Source organism: Macaca thibetana, chromosome 12 (genome assembly GCF_024542745.1).
Source record: "Macaca thibetana thibetana isolate TM-01 chromosome 12, ASM2454274v1, whole genome shotgun sequence".
Lineage (NCBI taxonomy): Eukaryota > Metazoa > Chordata > Mammalia > Primates > Cercopithecidae > Macaca > Macaca thibetana.
This window is the reverse complement of record NC_065589.1, coordinates 12,905,357-12,927,636: the sequence shown is the minus strand read 5'-3', so window position 1 is coordinate 12,927,636 and position 22,280 is coordinate 12,905,357. Positions and strand designations below refer to the sequence as shown.

At 43.0% G+C, this 22,280-nt stretch overlaps 2 protein-coding genes across 2 annotated transcripts in view; one reads left to right on the top strand and one right to left on the bottom strand.

Annotated features, from left to right (window-relative positions):
* Positions 1–5,361, bottom strand: part of DNER (delta/notch like EGF repeat containing) — a 363,829-nt gene extending 358,468 nt beyond the window's left edge. Inside the window, exon 1 of the mRNA XM_050751101.1 lies at positions 4,945–5,361. Coding sequence (XP_050607058.1) covers positions 4,945–5,220 — 276 coding nt within the window. The 5' untranslated portion in view covers positions 5,221–5,361. The remainder of the gene's footprint in view (positions 1–4,944) is intronic.
* The window catches only part of FBXO36 (F-box protein 36), a 451,851-nt gene that overhangs the window by 147,009 nt on the left and 282,562 nt on the right, over positions 1–22,280 (top strand). The window lies entirely within an intron of this gene.

The window sequence follows — 22,280 nt, the reverse complement described above, 5'->3', positions numbered from 1 at the left end:
TTTAAAAAGAACTTTACTACATTCTTATTTGTGAGTTACATCATTTCTATAAAGAAAATAAGATAAGCATTGTTAGTCCATTTTAGAGATATGAACATTGAGGTTCAAGGATGTTCGATAATTATCCCAAGGTCACAAGAAGTTCATAGAAAAGCCAGAGAAAGAAGCAACGTCTCTTTACATCTCAGCTACTATTCAACATTTTGTACATACTACAATGTGAGTTTGTGTGTGTTTGTGTGTGGGTGTGTCTGTGTGTGTGTAAAGTCCAGTAACAAAGACCGATGCAGTGCAAAGAACTAGAAATTCTTTTGTTTCTGTTTGTTAGCAAACCTCAATCAAAAATAGGTTCCTCTGAAGCAGACCATTGCTTCAAGTTAGCATGGTTAATCAGAAGAAAGGATTATAAAATCAGTTTAATAAGTAAAATTAACTTATATGAAAAGCAGCCATACCTGTCCCCATTTTACTCCAAGTGCAGAAATTAACATATTGTTATTATAATCCTGAAGGATAAGATCCTTAGGGAACATGTAATGAAAACACAAACAGGTATCTGACTGCTTGAATATTAGGCAAAGAATTATTTTATGAAAATAAAATAAGCTTTACAAAACAAAGTAATACAAATTTAAATAGCCCCTTCTTTGATGGACAGCCTAATAGAAGGAGTTTCTGTACCACTCACCACAAAAGAAAAATTGGCCCAGCCACTGCCACCTCTGATACCTGCCTGCTTCCCCAAATGAATCAGAACAAGCAAGAGCAGCCTCCATTTCTAATCAGTTGAAGTTTTTTCAAACCTATCGGAAACATTTTTTTATGTAGTGTCCATTTGCTTGCCACCATGGTAAAAAGAACTTCAGCTAGGACCCAGAATTCTAACTCTACGGTGAAGGTTCCTGGTTAACATGTGGCATAAGGAGAATCTGTGCCTTTATCACCTCTCTGCCTTTTTATTCCAGCTGAGCACACTTGTACAAGCTCACTTAGAGCAAGACTGGACTCGGAAATTACTTCATCCCCTTTTTACTGATAAAACTCAAGGAGGTTACAGCTCTTGCTCCCTATTGTAACTATGACAGGTCCAGGGCTGGATTTTCATCTAGGCACTCTTTAGATTCTATAGCCCCATATCAAGCCAGCCTGGCTGGCTCAAATTCCAGTTCTCATACTTACTAGCAGTGCAACATTGGGACAGTCACTTCACTTTTCTGCACTTCATCTATAAAATAGGGGTGGGGACAGTACCCAGCTCATAGGACATTGCAAGGATCAGCAAGTTATATCTGCAAAGTCGCTGGAACAGTGCTGGCATGTGGCAAGTGCTTAAAAGGAGGGTGAACCATCATCATCATTATCTATCTACAAATTAGATTTTCATATACAGTTTTAAGATCAGCTGAATTTCTCATGATTTAAGATGTCTGCATGTGTTAGAGGCCTTTCAGGGCAGTATCAAAATGTGACTTTGGATTAGTCACTCATTCAAAATGAGCTTCATTTCCTACATTTGACTAAAAGAGATGATGATACTTGTTCTATCTAGTTAAGGTAATGAGCATTTGAAATATGTGCAGAAAGTTTAAAAAGAAAGGGAAGAGGTGACATTTATAGAAATGTCACAGGTGCTCAGTGATTTAACAGCACTTAATTAATTTAATTCTTCTCAGAACCTTAGTTTGAACATCCCACAGAGACAGGATGGACACCCACCCAAAATTTGGTGTGGACCCTGAGACTGAAAATGGCGCACACACGCGCACGTGCGCGCGCGCGCACACACACGATATAAAAAGGTTTACTGCTGACATAATGGGGCTCTCTGGGGAGAGCAGGCAGCTCCCAAATGGGTTTAAATGGCTTCTGAGTGCAGGAAAAGGAGACTGGCTTGTGGGTTTTGCTGCACTTTGGGGTTGGGGCTGGGATGGGACAGGGCAGGAGTTTGCATGGTTTCAGCCTCCCGCCAGCACCAAAGGAGGGAACCCCTGGGCTTTCTTATCAGCTTGTTTGGATGTGGAATAAAAGAGGAAGAGGAAGAGGGAGGCTTTAAAGCTGTCAGCTGCAAACAAACATCAAGGAATGGAATCACTGTCTTCACGAGGAATCAATCCTATGAGGTAGATCCCATAGATCCCATCGTTAAAGATGAGGAAATAAGACCCAGCAATTTTAACTTCAGCTTGACTTCAAACCCACACGTCCTACAATTCCCAAATCCTATGAGTCCCCGTGACTCAGGTGACAAAAGAAGCATGTCCTGGACCCCACTGACTTATGCAAACTCAATCAGCCAACCACAGAAAAGCTAAAGACAGCCTTTTTTTAAAAAAAGCCTAAAGACAGCCATTTTAATCCCAATTTGTAGTTTATGATTTTCTTAAAATTTCTCCACACACAAAAAGAAACTTCAAGGTTAGGTTCTAATGTTACCATTGCTAACACTATTGTCTTTGGAGGAGGAGGAGTGATGCTCTGTTTAAAAGATCCTCTTCACACCCAGGTAAAATTCCATTTCCAATTTATCCAGTGAGCACGAGGTTCTATTTCAGCAACCACATGGTTCTATTTCAGCAACCACATCTTCAGTGGCTAAGATCCATTTTCCTTATCTGTAATTGAGTATATGTAGTTTCTCTCTCCCTCTCTCCCCTCCCCTCCCCACCACCCCAGGTTTAACTTCTCTTTTGAAATTGTCTTTTGTGTTCTTTGCCGTTCCCATGAAAAATGAGTCTCAAGTCTTACTCCGAGATCATGAACGATTAAATTAAAATCGTCAGGAATCCATTTTTATGGATTATAAGGCCCTGAATCATCTCAGTAAGCTTTTCTGGGTAACCAAGTCCAATCAAGTTCCAAGTTCACTAAGCTTTCCTATGAGGATTACAGTAACTTCAGCGCTCTTTTCAACTCGCCTGCCAGGGCATGCCCTATTGCTTCTGCTCAGATGGGTGGTGTTCACATAGCTAAGCCTACATCAAATGGGAGCTACAAAAGAAACCCGAATCTGTTTTTAACCAGTTGGTTCTGCAATGTTATGTATTAGTTCATGACTCTTCTGAATGAATTATATTATATACCAAGTCACTGCTTAGGACAAATCAAAATATTTATGTTTCTCTGTTAGTCATCTTTAGGGAGCACCAAAGAGCTCTTTTTCTTGAAGATATCTTATATCTATTTTTAGAGTCACCAAAAACCATCTCAGAGTTGTGTTAAATTCCCAGTGTCCAGTCTTTCTTCTCATGAAAATCGATGTGCACTCTAACCTACCTTCTCCCATCCATTCCCACTAAACCCTAGGTCCAAATCAATTATTTCTTTGAAGGATAAAATTCAGACATGTAAATATAACAGCAGTTTAATGGACACACTCAGACAATTCATTTCTTCAGGAAAAGTCATATAAATCATCAATCCACAGGGAAAATTAGCATGAGTCCATTCCCTGGTTTTTGATTTGCAGTTATTTTCACTTTTGCAAAAGCAAGATTTTGTTCGAACGGTTAGAATGGTTCCAACAGGCATTTCCTCCAAGAAGCTATCATGTCCCAAACCTACTCCTGATGCTCACATCACACAAATTCTTCCTCCTCCTCATCACCTCCCTTCAAGGAACTAAGCTTATTGAAACCAGTAAACAAAGAGGAAGAGCACAATGTTGAAAAGATAGATTCAAATTGCTAATTTGCTATTAAAGGAAAAAAAAGATTCTAGATAAATGCGAAAAAATCTGACCGTCAAGGTCAAGCTTCTCAATCCCATTTACCTCTAAAAAATGTAAAACGTGTCATATTGAAAGGGCAACCTTTTTCCCCACTGAAAGAACCTATTCGAGCATTCTCAAAGTAACTCTTCAATCATTGTTATCAAATTTATATGAAACAAACTCCTCCACCCTAAATGTAAGAAAGATAGTATCTGATCCCAAATGTCGTCCATATTCATGTGGTTTAAATCATTTCAGATGAATTCATTATTTGCCCTACCCTGCAATAGAGGTTTGGGGATTTTCTACCTGTACACACAGTCCTACCAAATTGCCTACTGAAAATATTGATGTTAATAGGTTTCACCGAGCTTTAACGTACTTGTAAAAGCCCCAGATATTATTTTCTGCCAAATTCTCTTGGAAACCCCAAATTCACGGGCGGCTGCTGGCTACATCCCATCGTCCCATCCCTCGCACCGCCCCACGCTTTCTGGCGGCTTCCCGGTGCCCTGCTCACGTCCCGGCTGCCGGCCCCAAGCGTGCGCCCCGTGGAGCGAACGGCAGGAAGGGCGGCCCTGCCAGCGCCACGTACAATGGCCCCTCGAATGCCTCCGACTGTTCCAGCATTGCTCCTAAGCTTAGAGAGGGCTGGTCGCAGGCCGAGGAGAGGCAGCTGCCCTCCTCGTCCTCTGGCTGCGTTGTCACAGTCCACAAGGGCGGAGGAAGAGAAGAAAGTGCCCCACCACCTGGCACGGGGCCCACCATCACTTGACTCGCACACTGCACACCCTTTACACACACAGGGTCCAGCGGGACGGGAAGCGTGGACTACCTGGACATTGAACACCTCGCCGGGTACGCTCGGAGCCGGCTTCTCCGCGCTGCCAAGGCGGACACCGCTCGAGTGGTTCTCGGCTCGGCCCGGCCGGAAGGGGCGCGCCACTCGGTGGCCAACCGGAGCGTCTGGAGCCCCGCGCGAGGAGCGCCGAGCCCCGGAGCGGCACACCCCGAGAGCCCCGCTGGCCCCGCCCGGGAACCAGGGTGGGTAAGGGAATCAGGGTCGGCCTGGGTGTCCGCGTCCACGCGGGCCAAGAGACTGGATCCATTGCCTTCCCGAAGTGGGAAAGCCTGGGTCAGGCGTGCCCACTGTCCGGCAGCAGCAGCAGGGCCGGCGGGAAGAGACTGCTGGTCCCGGACCAGCGCCCCACACCGCGCCCGCCGCTTACACTCACCTGGCAGTTGGCGCCGGAGATCCCGGCGGGGCAGGTGCAGCTGTAGCCAGGCTCGCCGGCGGGGGCAGGGTTCTGCGGGTCTGGCTCAGGGCGAGGGGTGCACACGCCCCCGTTCCGGCAGGGCTGCGCGGCGCATGGCCCGGGCGCGGATAGGGGCGCGGCGGGCACCGGGCTGGCCAGGGAGCTGCCTCGGGGCCCCGCGCTGAGCAGCAGCAGCAGCAGGGCCAGCGCGGGCAGCAGCTGCGCACCGGGCGCCTGGGCGCGGCGGGGCTGCATGGCCGGCCGGGAGGGCGCGGGAGCCGGAGCCAGGACGCGGTGACGGTGGCAGTGGCGGCGAGAGCTGCGAGAGCGGCGGCGGCGGCTAGAGCTGCTCCGCGGGGCCGGGTGCCTCCTGCAGCTGCGGGATCCGCGGTTACCCGGGCAACGGCGGGCGGGGCCTGCGGGGCGGGGCGGGGCGGGGCGGGGCGAGCGGGGGGCGGGGCGCCCGGCAGCTCAGGCTCGGGAGCACTGGGGAGTGGGGCCTCTTTCCCCGCAGGGAGTTGGGGCGGGGGTTGCAGAAAGGCGACGCGGGACCCCGTACCCCAGGAGTGAGTCGAAGTCACGGGTGTGTCCAGAAGAAGCCCTGGTACAGGGAGCCGGGCGATGCTGGGGCAGGAAAGGGGCTGGAGAGGTCCACGCGTGCGGGAGGGGGGGCTTTGAGGGGCCTCCAGAGCCAGAGGCACCCGGTGAGCCCCAAGGCCCGGGCTGGGCGGGGCGCGGGAGGCGGCAGGGCACCCCAAGGGAGGGGCGACGCGCTCGCAGCAGCCACCCTTGGCCTCTTGGCGCAGAATCTGCAAGACCGCCGCGGGGCCGGGCCTTGCCTCATCCCCCGGGACTGCTCCCCTTCCCCCAGCGCTTCTCGCGGCAACCCCAGCCCTCCCGCCCGGCCACGGAACCCTGCGCCCGACGCTTGCTCAGCAGTCGGGCTCGCCTGGAAGTGACCTCGCGTCAGCCAGGCGGACCCCGGGCCCTTGTCCTTGGTGCTGACCGAGCTGTCTCCTTCTCGTCGGCCCTTTCCAGAGCGCGGGGCCTGCCGCGCCACTAAGGAATGTCTGGCCTCGCTGTGTCGGGGCGGGAAGAGGCCTCGGTGTCAGGTTGTCCACCCCTGTCGTTGAACCTAGGGGGAAACTGAGGCCCAGAAAGTCTGGACTCGAATCCAGTGGGTCAATTGACTCCCAGTCCAGAACGCCCGAAAGAACAGTTCAGAAGCCCAGGTTGGCAGAGGCGCTGCTAGCGGAAGGAATCGCAACAGGGGACTCTGTGTAAAAGGAGCATTTGCTGTGACCTACTTCAGGGGGCTCTTCTACACGTCCTGGCTGGGCTGACTGGTGCTGCGACCGCCAGGGAGGCTGCACTCCGCTAAATAAAGCGCAGCCAGCCTTGTCTCCTCCACCTGACCTTTCACAATCTCTACTACCTGTGGGTTCCCAGGTACCTGTTACCTTCTTTTTAAGGTGGCTAAATGAAAAAAGAAAATGTGATTCCCCTGGATTGACAGTCTGGGCCAATTTTGTTTTAGTAACCACACAAATAGCTTGTTTTGTTTTTAAAATAATAATAATAAAGTAGGGACTCCATGTGAACTTAATCCTGTAGGTGTCACAGACGCCAGAGGCTGCTAAAAGTCCTCCAGTGGAAACAGGAGGCAGACTGCATGGCTTCTCCCTGTCCTGTTCAAACACAGAAGCAAATGTCCCACTTTTCTGCTTTAAGAGATACCTAAAATTCATGTGGCCATCGCAGGAAATCACTGAACACCAGACAGATCTGCAAGCAGAGAATTCAGACCTCCAAGTGGATACAAACAGTTATGACATTTTTCCTCACACCTGCTGTCTTTTAATCTAAGACCTCTTCCTTTTGAAAATTCTTAATTTTGTGCCACGCCAGCACCCTCTGCTGGTACTAGTGTCGTCATTCAGGTGGTTTCTGTGGCCCTGGAGTTGCATTCTTTCCTGAAACTAACTTCTCTTACCTTGAATCCTGGACTAGTGGATAGTGCTCTTCATTCCCTTCCATCAAGACACACACACAAATGAAGCAAGATGAAGTGTAAACAGGTTGTGAGTTCATTAAAATCACATTTCAGTTTATTATCCTTTTGCCCAAGCAACCCCTTTGTTTGTGTATTTCATATTGCTTTGAAATATAGGATAATTAAAAGTGGTTTTATTTTCTGGATGCTGGTTCCTGCATGTTTCAGATAATTTTCCTTTCTTAAAGTATTCTCTTAGTCTTTAATCTTTAAAGTGCATATTATGGCAGAGACAATACAAGATCCTTTCATTTTTTCCAGGCTAAAAAGGAAGACTATAATCTTCCTGCACCTTAGCTTATAGACGGAGCAACATGCTTAACGCTGGAAAAAAAGCATATTGACTTGCATGTCCTGGTCCCAAAACATCCATGTACTAAGCGCCATGCAAGTGTTAACTATTATTACTATTATCACTCTCAGAGAAATGGGTCTTTTCTGTAGATTCTGAAAGCTGATCTGGTACTTCACTGACAGCTTTTCAACCATCTGCAAGATCCCCAAATACTCAATGAAAAAGTCCAACTAATACATTACCCTGTCACATTAGCAAAAGTGATTAAAATAATATTGCCTCTATGTTTAAATGAAAGCTAGTAATCCAGGCTTTTGTTTTCTATTATTCCCAACTTACAGAATATCGAATCTTCATCCTGACCCATCTCATTTCCTTTTTTGATAAAGGCCCTATATTGACAAGTCAAAGGCCAAATATACCAATAATGTATCTTGATTTTAGAAAAAAAAAAGTGATAGAATTTCTTATGATCACCTTATGGAGAAAATTCAGCTAAGTGGACTCAAAACTGTTTAACAACACACGAGTCAGGGGGTCACTATCAAGCTACCAGAAGTTTTTAGGGACATGCCATGTAGTTGAAATTTCTGGCAGCTGATAAAATTCATACCAGAATCAACATGTAAATTTATCTTAATCAGTAAAAATGCTGAGCTAAAATAAATGAAATGGAATATGAAGTGAATGATAGTACATTTGACCTTACTGCTACTTCTTTGTAAGACTTTACCTTCCTGCTCTCCTTAAAGTTAGATGTGGTCATATTATTTGCCATGGTCATAAAATGTGCAGGGAATAGTATGCACCACTTCCAGATGGAAACTTTTAAAATCCCGCACATGTCCCACTGTGTTCTCCTCTCCTTAGCATGACAACTGGCAAGATTCCAAGAGGTGGAATGGGGGCTCCTCCAGCTTGTGGCCCTGAGAGAAGATGATGTGGTGAAGCAATGGGAACCTGCAATGGGCATATGACCTAAGAAATAAACCACTATGGTTTTAAGCCACTGAGTCCCAACGATGTAAAATAACTCGAGGCCACACATTAATAAGTGGCAGAGCAGGATTGATTGTTCCCCAATGAGCCAGGCAGCATGACTAGTGATCTCAGGTGTACTATTTCTGCCAGGTAGAAGGCTGGATCCCATTAGAAATTCTAAGGCTTCTGGATTTGGTGGAATGGAAACATTTCAAAACAATTTACAAGATTCATTTCTCTTCATAGATCTAGTTTAGAGTTACAACTCAATTGCACTATACCCATAGGGTTTTATAAAAATGTTACAAACTAATGCAAATATAATTGTCTTTATTTTTTGCATTTTGTCACAAATGGAGAAAATCAACTTCCCAGACCAGCAGGTTCACAGGTAGCCAATTGGGAACCACTGGCCTCAATGAGAACACCACACCTGATGAGGTTTTCAAACTCTGTGTCCACCACGGCATCCTGTGAGAATGCCAGTCTGGGTGCACCATGTCATCATGCACAGACTTAGAAACTTACATTTAGAAGAAATTGCAAAGGTTACCAAGCTTGATCTCCCAGGATTTGAACTAAGACCCAAACTAAATTATTTATCATAAGATGATAAATCACCTCCAACTTACCTGGGATTTAGTACCCACCTTCTTTCCAAAAGAATCTTAAGCTTTTCCTGCAGTCATTAGCAGATGGTCTCTATATTTCCCTCTGCACCTTCATTTGCCAGTGACGTCATATGACAGTGATGTCATTCCTGCTACCCCTTCCCACATTCAGTTAACCTTTAAGGACACAAGTCCTCCCTGCAGAGGGTGGGACTGGATGCTGGATTGAAGCTGGAGTCAGCTTGAAAGAAAAAGTTGGCCATGTGTAGAGAGAAGGGACACATTGCCTGGTGACAGCTTTCTACCATGAAGAACAGCACCAGCCTACTTTGGCCAGAACAGTTCTATTAGGACCCGTGATAGCACGGGGCAAGTTATTCTCTTTGACCTTCAGATGTCATATAAAACGGAGAGGAGACAAAACCCCAATTGTATAGAGCTCTAGGTGATGATAGTGATGATGTAGAGTATTTACAGTGTACCAGACACTAATGTGAGTATTCTTTACATATGATCTCATTTAATCCTAATGCCAGCATGATGAGGTAGGAACTATGACTGGTGCCCAATTAAAGGACAAAATTGAGGTGAAATGAGCTGAAGTAAAATGACTAAAGTCACTCAGTTTGCAAGGGGCATGGCCAAGACTCAAACATAGGGAGGAGTCTGGCTTATGAGCCACGCTTTCTTTGAATCTCTGCTCTGAATCTCCTACAGTGCAGAGTCTGACACTTAGTAGATACTATGTATCCTGCAAGGTAAAGTCTGATACTTAGTGGATATTGTACATGAGCTATAGAGACAAATATAGATAGATAGATGTACCTATGGATAATGTATATATCATATAAATATAGATGATGTATCGTGTGTGATGTATATCATGTATGTGTGTGATGTATATCATGTATGTATGTGTGATGTGTGTATATATGTGACATATGTATGATATATCTGTATATATCAATAATATATGGTATGGTGAACAGTGCTTGCTGGGTTTTGGTTTATTGTGGGGAGGTACTTGAGAGTTTTAGTTTGCTCACTTGCCTCTCTGCAACGTAACTACTACTCCTGATTTGTGAAGGTGTAAGATGTGAAAACTGGATGGGACTCTCCAAAGATCTTTTCTGAGGAGGAAGAGGATGCATTGAAGAAGCTAATAGCTGCCCATGCTGAGTAGCTGCAGAACCAGAATGAGACTCCAAGCCTCCAAATCACCAGTTTATGCTTTATCCACTTTCCCATAGCACCTTTCCTCCACTTCCAGTATTTCCTACAAAACAATCAATCAATGCAAAAAGGCAATGTAAAAAATATAAATACTAAATAAGTACATGGGAGTTTTAAGTATCTTTGAAGAATCGTCATGAAGAATAAATGATTTGCATTCATTATAGCCACAAGCACTAGGTAATTATCTTATTCCTTTAATTAGTAGTATCTTTATTAAAATGAGTCATTTAAGTGTTAGCATATATATTCAGATTATTTTATTCTATTATCAATGAACAATTCTTAAATCCTGTTTGAGACAGGTTCACATTTACTTTCTTCCCTCTAGACTTGCTCTGATTTGAATTGAACCACTGTTCTAGCAGCTGTTTAAAACAGTTTTAATTTATTTTACATTATCACTGTAATATTGATTTGATCTAGGGTAGGTTTAAGTGAGGTCTTGAATAAAAAGACAGCAAGGAAGCATATCTTCCCTATATAAATATTTCATAAAGCACTTGAGCCACCTGCAAGTGGAAATCAGGTATTTTCACATTGATTCACGAGAACATGAAAAGTATTTTAAACTCAATAACTGTTTTTAATTCCCTATACTGGAACATAGGATCCAGTGTCTCTTCTCTCTATACATGGCCAACTGTTTCTTTCAAGCTGACTCCAGCTTCAGTCCAGCATCCAGACTCACCCTCTGCAGGGAGGACGGGTGTTTTTGTGTCTCCTTAAAGGTTAACCAAATGTGGAAAGGGGTAGCAGGAATGATGTCACTGTCTACAGGTAACTGAAAGTCCAGAGGGAAATATAGAGACCATTTTGCCAATGGCTGCAGAAAACTTAGATTCTTTTGGAAAGAAGGTGGGTGCTACATCTCCGGTAAGCTGGAAGTGATTTATCATATAATAAAGCCACATAACTGACCTGCAAATAAAGAGATTCAGTTTAAGTCCTCTTCTTTGCACCTGAATTTATTCTAGGATCTGAAAATAGAGTATTATGAAATAGGTCCAGTCTTTGGGTTTTCCAGACACAATATTTTATGCTTTTATTTCCACATAGAAGGTGTTTGTATTAATGGCTTAAACAAATTATGGGTTTATTCTCCCACATAAAAGAAGTCTGGAAGTTGTCAGTCGAGGGCTGATAACAGTGCTGATGACTCACTCAGTTATCAGCCAAGAAGCTTCCTGTCTGTACTACAAATGAAGCCTGAAATGTCTGAGCTCCATTATCACCAACTTGCCTATGGTGGGACATCTGTGGTTTTCTCCATCTAGTTGGTATCTCTCCTTCTTGGATAGCTGGGGCCCAGTTTTGCCATGGGGAAACCAAGTCTCAGCCATGTGCTGCACATGAAACTGATCCCACTGCCAGGTCCAGGAGTAGCCACATGACCTAGACCTGAGCATTCCCCTGGTGACAGATTGGTTCAGAGATGGACATGTGACCCCAGTCACACACCATTGACACCAAAAGCTCAACAGAGCTATCAGATACATACAAAAACAACTGATGCAGCCAGGTGCGGTGGCTCCTGCCTGTCATCCCAGGACTTTGGGAGACTGAGGCAAGTGGATCACCTGAGGTCAGGAGTTCGAGACCAGCCTGGCCAAAATGGTAAAACCCCATCTCTACTAAAAATACAAAAAAAATTAGCTGGGCATGGTGGCACACAACTGTAATCCCAGCCACTCTGGAGGCTGAGCCAGGAGTATCATTTGCACCGGGGAGGCAGCTGTGTCAGTGAGCCAAGATCACACCATCGAATTCCAGCCTTGGCGACAGAGCGAGACTCCATCTAAAAAAAAAAAAAAAAAAAAAAAAAAAAAAAAAAGCAAAATAGGCCAGGCACAGTGGCTCATGCCTGTAATCTCAGCACTTCAGGAGAGCAAAGCAGGCAGATCATCTGAGGTCGGGAGTTTGAGACCAGCCTGGTCAACATGCCAAAACCCCATCTCTACCAAAAATACAAAAATTAGCTGGGTGTCGTGGCACATGCCTGTAATCCCAGCTACTCGGGGGGCTGAGGTAGGAGAATCACTTGAACCCAGGAGGCAGAGGTTTCAGTGAGCCAAGATCACACCACTGCACTCCAGCCTGGGAGACAGAGTGAGACTCCATCTCAAAAAAAAAAAAAAAAAAAATAGCAAAATAATCCAGCAAATTATTTAAAAGTTGATATATAATGACCAAGTAGGATTTATTTCCAGAACAACAGCATGATTATCAGAACACCTATTTACCTATATTAATAGATTTAAAAAGAAAAATACTATGGCCTTCTTCATAAATGTTGAAGATGCATTTAATAAAATTCAGTATACATTATTGATAAATAATAAAATGAAAAGAGATAACTACTACCTTATAATGCAACAGATCTGTCACAACCCAAAAGTCAACATCATGCTTAATGAAAGAATATGAAAAGGAATCCCATTAGAGCTGATAATAAGATGATACCATCATCGTTATCATTTAATATTGTTCTTGAGGTATTAAACCAAACCGGTATCCAAAAGCAAATTTATAAATATTTAATTGGAGAGGAAGTAAAATTATTATATGCAAACAATATAATATCATACCTAGAGAATACAACTTAAAATATACTACAAACAATAAGAAAATTCCATAAGATATCAAAATAAATACACAGAATCAAAAACCCTCATATATGCAAATAATAGTAGTTAATTGATGTGGGAGTGGGGAATCTCACTTACATTAGAAACAAAAAATTTTGTAAAAATTATAACAAGAATGTGAAATACCTATTGAAGAAAATTTTTAAATATAATCAAATGACACAAAATAAACTCAGACAAATGTAAAGACATACCATATACTTGAATAGGAAGATGTGACATCATAAAATATAAATGCCTCTAAGCTAATCTGTACATTTAACACAATAAATACAATCACCAATGGAATTTGGTGAGGGAGAGTATGGAATTGAACAAGCTGATTCTAAAGTTCACATGAAAAATAAGCAACCTAAGAAAGCCAAGAAACTCCTGAACAAGAAGGAAATGAGGTGGAACTAACCAATATTAAAACATAATATAAAGCTACAATAATTAAAATAGTGTGACACATTAAACAGACAAATTTATGGAACAGACTAGGGAGTCCAGAGATAGACCTAAATATTTGTAAGAATATGCTAAGAACTGGAAGGCTTGTTCAGTAAGTTATATTGAGATAAGTGAGTCATCACATGGAAAAATAATAGTATTGAATCCATACCTCACAACTTATACATCAATAAACTCCAAGTGGATCAAATATGTCAAGGTAACCCAAAAGAACGAAGCCATAAAAATGCAAGAAGAAACCAAGGCAGAATATTTTTATGATACTGGAGTGTGACACATATCCAGAAGCCATTAAAAAAAGAAAGATCAAAACACTTGTCAGCATAAAATTAAAGAATTTCACATGACAAAAATCACCATATGCTATATGAAAACACTAGGAAAAATCATGTGCAAACTTTATCAAAATCAAAGGGCTAATTTTCCTACTACAGAGATATCTTCCATAAGGCAATAAGAAAGATCATTGACAAACTTCAAAAGTTTCTATTCCTTTCAGCATCGCCTCTCAAAGTGCATCCCAAAGGACACTAGTTTCTTTAGATATTGGCCAACTTGTTAGATAAATGTCTAGAAGTGATCATTTGTATTTTGCATAGCAGATATGTGCATTTATAATTTCAAGAGATAGGGCCAGATTGCCCTTCTTAGACATTCTACCACTTCACATTTCTGCCAGTTAATGTATGGGAGTCCCTGTTCTCTCTATTATAAGGTTTCATCAAACGTTTTCATACTGGAAAATCTGCTAGGTGAAAAAGTGTTGTATTAGTCTGTTTTCATACTGCTGTAAATAACTCCCCAAGACTGGGCAATTTATAAAGGAAAGAGGTTTAATTGACTCACAGTTCAACATGGCTGGGGAGGCCTCAGGAAATTTACAATCATGGCAGAAGGCAAAGGGGAAGCAAGATGTGTTCTTCACAAGGCACCAGGAAGAAGCGCCAAGCAAAAGAGGAAGAGCCCCTTATAAAACAATTAGATTACGTGAGAACTCACTCACTAACATGAGAACAGCACGGGGGAACCACCCCTATGGCTTACTTACCTCTACCTGGTCTGTCCCTTGACATGTGCAGATTATGGGGATTATAAGGATTACAATTCAAGATGAGATTTGGGTGCGGATACAAAGCCTAACGTATCTTAGTGTAGTTTTCAGACATGTTTCTTTTTGTTTATTGTTTTTGTTCTTTTGAGACGGGGTCTCCCTCTGTCACCCAGGTTGGAGTGCATAATCTTGGCACGATCTTGGCACACTGTGCCCTTGACTTCCCAAGCTCAGGAGATCCTCCCACCTCAGCCTACCAAGTAGCTGGGACCACACGTTCCACAGGTGCACGCCCCGATACCCAGCTAATTTTTTGTATTTTTGGTAGAGAAGGGCTCTGTCACCCAGGCTGGAGTGCAGTAGCATGATCTTGGCTCACAGTACCCTCGACTTCCCAAGCTCAGGAGATTCTCCCACCTCAGCCTACTAAGTAGCTGGGACCACACATCCCACAGGTGTGCACCACTACATCCAGCTAATTTTTTGTATTTTTGGTAGAGACTGGGTTTTGCCATGTTGCCCAGGCTGGTCTTCAACTCCTGAGCTCAAGCAATCTGCCTGCCTCAGACTCTCAAAGTGCTTGGATTACAGGCATAAGCCACTGTGCCCAGCCTCAAATATATTTCTTATCATAAGCCAAAATGAGTGTATTTTCATATACTTCAGAGACACTTGCATTTCCTTTTTGTGGACTGATTTTTCTAAGAATCGAATGCATTTACCTTCCCACACAGCTTGTACCTGAGATGGGAACTACTCCCCACATAATCACACACACACAAAGCCTCCTCTGCTGGAACATGATTTTATACTCTCCCTGTCCTCCTTGGCATCACTTTACTACTCCAGCACACTCTTCCCCAGGCAAATATCTTGATTATTCATGACTGAAACTTCTGGAAAGATCCATCGACACTCTAATAAAACCACCAACACTTTAAGCCCTAAAACATTTATCTTAAAATATTCGCCTTGCTGTTTCCACCAGTCCAAATCCTATTGTTTCCTGATTCTTATGTGATCTTCATCAAACCCCTGCATTGACAGACCTGCCTTAAACCAAACTTCAGAGTCCCAGTAGAATCCAACTTTGCCTTTCCCACTCCAAGACACTGCTAAAGCTTCATGGAGCAACAAACTCAAGTCTCTAGCCACTGCTGGGTTTTCTATTGTATTGCTAGATTTGTAGGAGCTAGTTCATGAAACTGAAATAAAACCAACCCAGCTGCCAGGGCAGGAGCGAGAACGGAACTAGAAAGGAACTAGGCTTCAATCTTGCAGAGTTGTGGACCGGGCTTGCGTGGTGTTTTGTTTTGTTTTGTTTGTTTTCTTGCAATAGGGAAGCTAGAGAACGATGTGACTGAACTGAGATTTTCTAAAGATCGTTGTGGCTCAGTGTGGGTGGAGGAGGGAAGCAAGGATGGGTAGCAGAAATGCTAAGGGGATCAAATTTGGGAGGTGTTGGGGAGATGGAGGAAACAGGTCATTCAGATGCACTGGCCATGGGGTATGATTGAGAGAAAGGAGTCCAAGATGACACCTGGGTTTGGATCCCAAACAACCAGGTAAATAGAGTTGTCAGTTCCTGAGATGGTGAGGAGTGGGGAAGGAACAGTGGGAGAGGGGAGGTGGTGTTTGCGGTGGAGGTAGAAAAGTGGTTACTTCAGTAGGGTGGTGGTGCAGTCTCCTGTACAGGCAAGGGTGAGTGACAGCCTATGGGGCTGAGGGAAAGAAGGGAGAGGAAGGACTCACTAGAGACAAAAGTGATGCTAAAGATTAACAATGTTTCTAACTAAATAATCTATATGCAGTCCTTTGGTAGCTATTTCTAATTATTTTAACAGTAAAGACACCCAAATTACTATTTTAAATCAACAAAGCTGGCCAGGCATGGTGGCTCATGCCTGTAATCCCAGCAGTTTGGGAGGCCGAGGCGGGTGGATCACTTGAGGTCAGGAGTTCGAGACCAGCCTGGCTAGTGTGGTGAAGCCCCATCTCTATTTAAAGATACAAAAATTAGCTGGGTGTTGTGGTGCACGCCTGTGGTCCCAGCTTCTCGGGAGGCTGAAGCATGAGAATTGCTTTAACCCAGGAGGCGGAGGTTGCAGTGAGCTGAGATCACGCAACTGCACTCAAGCCTGGGTGACACAGCAAGACTCTGTCTCAAATAAATAAATAATAAGCAAAGTCTTTTTATTCTATTTGGTACACATAGTACATTCCTACCACACATTTTCAAAAATAGTGGCACTGTTTGGGCCCATGTCCTTGCTCAGCAAACGTTGTGCTCCTATTTAAAGGACAGCATGTCTCTTCACATATTTGTTATAAATCTTTTCAAAGACGCTAATGAAATAAGAGGATACTCATTTTTTTAAAAAATCTAGAAATTTTAGGCTTATTGGATTTCTAAATAAAATCAGGAACTCAGAAGATAGTCTGTGCACATTCTATTTTTGCTGACAATGCACAAGAGAAAGCAGCTTTATTTTATGGAATCTAATTAAGTGACTACAGGGAAAAGCTAAAGGGGGTGGTAACGGGCAGAAGTTTCTCCTTGTGAGCACTGAGGGCTCCAGCTTTCTGGGGCTGCCATGGCAGTCAGCCTGGTGATTAACTGAAGTGTGCGACCCACATCACCAGCAAACGTGATCACAGCATCATGTGACCCTTTGTGCGTCAGGGGTTAATGTGTAATTTGAGCAATGCTCAAAGAATGGGCTGTGAATAGTAAAGGACGTTCATGTAACTGTGAGCCACACTGACTACAGTCGTTTATTTCAAGATTATGCCAATTTATTTAGATACAAATGTCACAGACTGATTAAAAACTAGTCCATTGCACCTATTCCATTTGCTGCTGAGATGAGAATTAATAGACACAAGCCAGACAACATCTATATAGGTGTGACACCTCATCAGAGGAGCAAAGTGCATGCTCAGTCATTTTTCTGAATGCACAAATTAGCCCAAGGTGAACTTGTCCCCTCTTCTACTGCAAATGCTCAAATGAATGCACGTGATTTCACCTCTTTTCATTACACTGTATTATTAAACTATCAGGATTTTGTAGCACTGTCCTAGTTATCAACTATGATGAATTTTAGAATCAAATAGCCAAACATGCTCACCACGTCATCTGTGGACCACAGAATAGTTTTTGATTCCAGAAACAAGGATAGATTTTTTGATACTGAATCAGGCGTGCATTCTGGGAATAAATCCCAAAGGACCATAGGTGGAACTAATTGCTTTGCAACTGTAAGGACTGCATAGGGCATGGGGTCAGGGTTGGGGACATCGTCAGCCCACAAGCTACAGAGCCAGCAACTACAAGTGAACCAGCAGAGAGCATCCAGGGATAAACTATCCAGCCAAGGGGTCAGCTCAAAGGCACAGAGCCAGAGGCAGAGTCCAGGCACAGGGAATGGGTGCCAACCAGGCATTCCAGATGAGAATGGCAAAGGCCTCTGGGTGGGTTGTCCCTTATAGAGCTCTATCACACTACTGAATGTTATGAAATCTGCACAGGCCAGGCACGGTGGCTCATGCCTCTAATCCCAGCACTTTGGGAGGCCGAGGCGGGCAGATCACTTGAGCTCAGGAGTTTGAGACAAGCCTGGTTAACAAGCCCCATCAAAAACACAAAGAATTAGCCAGGCATGGTGGCACGCACCTGTAATTCCAGCTACTTGGGAGGCTGAGGTGGGAGGACAGCTTGAACTCAGGAGTTCAAGACAAACCTGGGCAACACGACAAAACCCCTTTTCTGTTTTTTTTTTTTCTCTCATTTGCTTATTGATATTTCATTTGGTTTTGGTTAAATTTCTTCCTTATTAATCTTGATGACAAAGTACCTTTGAATATAATTAAATGACATTTAATTAAAAGATAATTGTAAACATTTAATAAGGATAATATACAAAATAAATGATTACAAGTTTGCAGTAAACTTCCTCCAGCTGTTCCATTTCCAGACTATCTGCAGAGTGTTTTCTAAGAGCTTAGACATTTTTAATGTTATTTAGTGATTCAAGGGAGAAATTATTCAGGCAAATTTTAACATGATTTTTTAATTGACAAATAAAAATCGTATATATTTACAGTATATAACATGATGACAAAACCCCTTTTCTAACAAAAACACAAAAAATTAGCCAGGTGTGGTGGTGCACCTCTAATTCCAGCTACTCAATAGGCTGAGGTGGGAGGACTGCTTGAGTCTGAGAGGCAGAGGTTGCATGGAGCCACGATTGCACTATTGCACTCCAGCCTGGGCAACAGAGTGAGACCCTATTTCAAAAAAAATAAAATAAAATCTGCAAGGTGTTTTACTTCTCTCTAGCAAAGTGATAGATAGAAAAGGCAAATGGCAGCACTGGTGCAAAACTTGGGTCTTTGCTGGGCGGGAGAATGTTTTACCTATATTTTTAAAACACGCAATGTAAAGTACTTGATGGCCATTCCAAAAGTATGAGTTGTCCTTGACAAAGGATAACACATGAAAAGTACACTTCTAAATACTAATCTTTCTGATCAAATATATATATATACTTACTTGTGGATATATATATCTACAAGTTTTCCATAGGAGTCCCGAATTCTAGTTACCAAATCAGAATTTGTTGACTTCTAACAAGTATAATTAATAATATATATTCATTAAAACTAATAATTCCAACTGTAAGGCTTTGTCTTACAAACTAAGAGGAGGAGCCAGGAGTAGTGGCTCACAGTTGTAATCTCAACATTTTGGGAGGCTGACGTAGGAGGATTGTTTGAGGCCAGGAGTTTGAGAGCAGCCTGGGCAACATAGTGAGACCCCGTGTCTACAAAAAATATTTTTTTAATTAGCCATCTGTAGTGGCACATGCCTGTAGTCCTAGCTAGTCGAGAGGCTGAGGTGGGAGGATCACTGGCGCCCAAGAGTTTGAGGCTGCAGTGAGCTATGATTGCACCACTGCACTCCAGTCTGGGTGATAGAGTGAGACCTTATCTCAAAATAAAAAAAGAGGCTGGGCATGGTGGCTCACATCTGTAATCCCAGCACTTTGGGGGGTCAAGGCAGGCAGATCACTTGAGGTCAGGAGTTCGAGACCAGCCTAGCCAACATGGTGAAACTCTGACTCTGTCTATACTAAAAATACAAAAATTAGCCAGGTATGGTGGTGTGCACCTGTAATCCCAGAGACTTAGGAGGCTGAGGCAGGAGAGTCGCTTGAACCCGGGAGGTGGAGGTCACAGTGAGCCCGAGATCATGTCACTGCACTCTAGCCTGGGCAACAGAGTGAGAATCTGTCTCGATTTAAAAAAAAAAAAAAAAAAAAGGATATATAAATGGACAGTAAATATATGAAAAGATGCTCATCCACATTAGTCATCAGGGAAATGCACATTAAAATCAGAATAAATAATGTTATGTATCCACTAGAATGGCTAGAACTAAAAGGACTGACAGTGACAGGCATTACAGAGCAGTGGTGACTCACATACATGGCTGGAGGGAGTGTCAATTGGCACAACCACATTGGACAACTTCTTGGTGGTATTTACTAAGGTTGAACCTAAACATACCCTATAACATCACAATTTCTCTCCAAGGTTTCATTTATATACCACAAAAATATGGGTCAAAAGCATCAAAATGTTTATAGCTGCTTTATTTGTAATAGCCAAAGACTGGCAAAAACTTAAATGTTCATCAACAGGGGAATAGATGAACAAATTATAATGAATTCCTACACAGGAAGATGATGCATCAGTAAAAAACCTAGAAGAAAACCTAGGCAATACCATTCAGGACATAGGCATGGGCAAGGAATTCATGACTAAAACACCAAAAGCAATGGCAACAAAAGCCAAAATTGACAAATGGGATCTAAGTAAACTAAAGAGCTTCTGCACAGCAAAAGAAACGATCATCAGAGTGAACAGGCAACCTACAGAATGCGATAAAATTTTTACAATCTACCCATCCAACAAAGGACTAATATCCAGAATCTACAAAGAACTTAAACAAATTTACAAGAAAAAATCAAACAACCCCATCAAAAAGTGGGTGAAGGATATGAACAGATACTTCTCAAAAGAAGACATTTATGTAGCCAACAGACACATGAAAAAATGCTCATCATCACTGGCCATCAGAGAAATGCAAATCAAAACCACAATGAGATACCATCTCACACCAGTTAGAATGGCATTCATTAAAAAGTCAGGAAACAACAGGTGCTGGAGAGGATGTGGAGAAATAGGAACACTTTTACACCATTGGTGGGACTGTAAACTAGTTCAACCATTGTGGAAAACAGTGTGGCGATTCCTCAAGGATCTAGAACTAGAAATACCATTTGACCCAGCCATCCCATTACTGGGTATATACCCAAAGGATTATAAATCATGCTGCTATAAAGACACACGCACACGTATGTTTATTGCGGCACTATTCACAATAGCAAAGACTTGGAACCAACCCAAATGTCCATCAGTGATAGACTGGATTAAGAAAATGTGGCACATATACACCACGGAATACTATGCAGCCATAAAAAAGGATGAGTTCATGTCCTTTGCAGGGACATAGATGAAGCTGGAAACCATCATTCTGAGCAAACTATCGCAAGGACAGAAAACCAAACACCGCATATTCTCACTCATAGGTGGGAACTGAACAGTGAGAACGCTTGGACACAGGATGGGGAATATCACATACCAGGGCCTGTCGTGGGGTTGGGGGAGGGGGAGGGATAGCATTAGGAGATATACCTAAAGTAAATGACGAGTTAATGGGTGTAGCACACCAACATGGCACACGTATACATATGTAACAAACCTGCATGTTGTGCACATATGCCCTAGAACTTAAAGTATAATTTTAAAAAAGAAATTATCCATTGAAGCAAATCAATAATTCAAAAAAAAATGAACAAGTTACAATGCCATGGAAAAACATAGTTGAAACTCACAAAATACTGAACAAAATTAATGCATAATATCAGAAATCAGGATGAGGGTATCCTTGAGAGGAGGGAAGAGTTGACAATGGGAGGACGCAATGCCAGCATTCTAGGGTGCTGGTGCTATTCTGGTTTTACATAGATTGTGGTTCTATGGGTATGTGAGAATTCATGGAGCTGTGTATCCTTATGATTTCTGTACTTCACGGCACGTTTGCTTTACTTTAAGAATAATGTTTAAAATTTTTTAAACTTAGAAGAAAACCCATCAAGGGCAATTCCAGGAGCCTATAGAAAAGCTCCAGTGACCTCCAAATTCTTACCTGTTTGTTCAGGTGAGTCTTCACATCTTACCACTGGATTCATTCCTTCACCTGGTCTTTATAGGCAGCAATACATTACTTAAACAAATATTTATAGAGGGCCTATTGTGGGCCAGGCGTCGGGCTGAAATTCAATGATGAATACAACAGGTTTGTGAATTCTCCGGGAGTTCACAGCCTGAAGAAACAGAACTGCTTTCTAATCCTGTACTCTGCTGAGTGCTCTCTCATACATCTTCTCATTGAATTCACATTTCATTTAACTCAGTAACCCAGTCCATAAATCAGTGGCAGGGCTCTGATAAAACCTCATTCTTATGAACTGCAGGCAGGTATCTCCCTGTACACCAGGCTTGGTAACATGTCACGCATACCACAGTAGGTAACTCCTTGTTAACCCAAAGCATACATCAATAATCTGCCAGGCGCTCCTCTCCATGGCTTTGACATGGCCTCACAATCCTCCTCCGCACAGCTCAATAGACAGTCATTATAGAACAATGGGGATTCACCCAGGGGATGCCCCTAATCTACTATTCTTGAATCAAAGCATCACAAACTTTTTTTTTGAGATGGAATTTCACTCCTGTTGCCCAGGCTGAAGTGCAATGGCATGATCTCAGCTCACTGCAACCTCTGCCTCCTGTATTCAAGCAATTCTCCTGCCTCAGCCTCCCGAGTAGCTGGGATTACAAGCATGTGCCACCATGC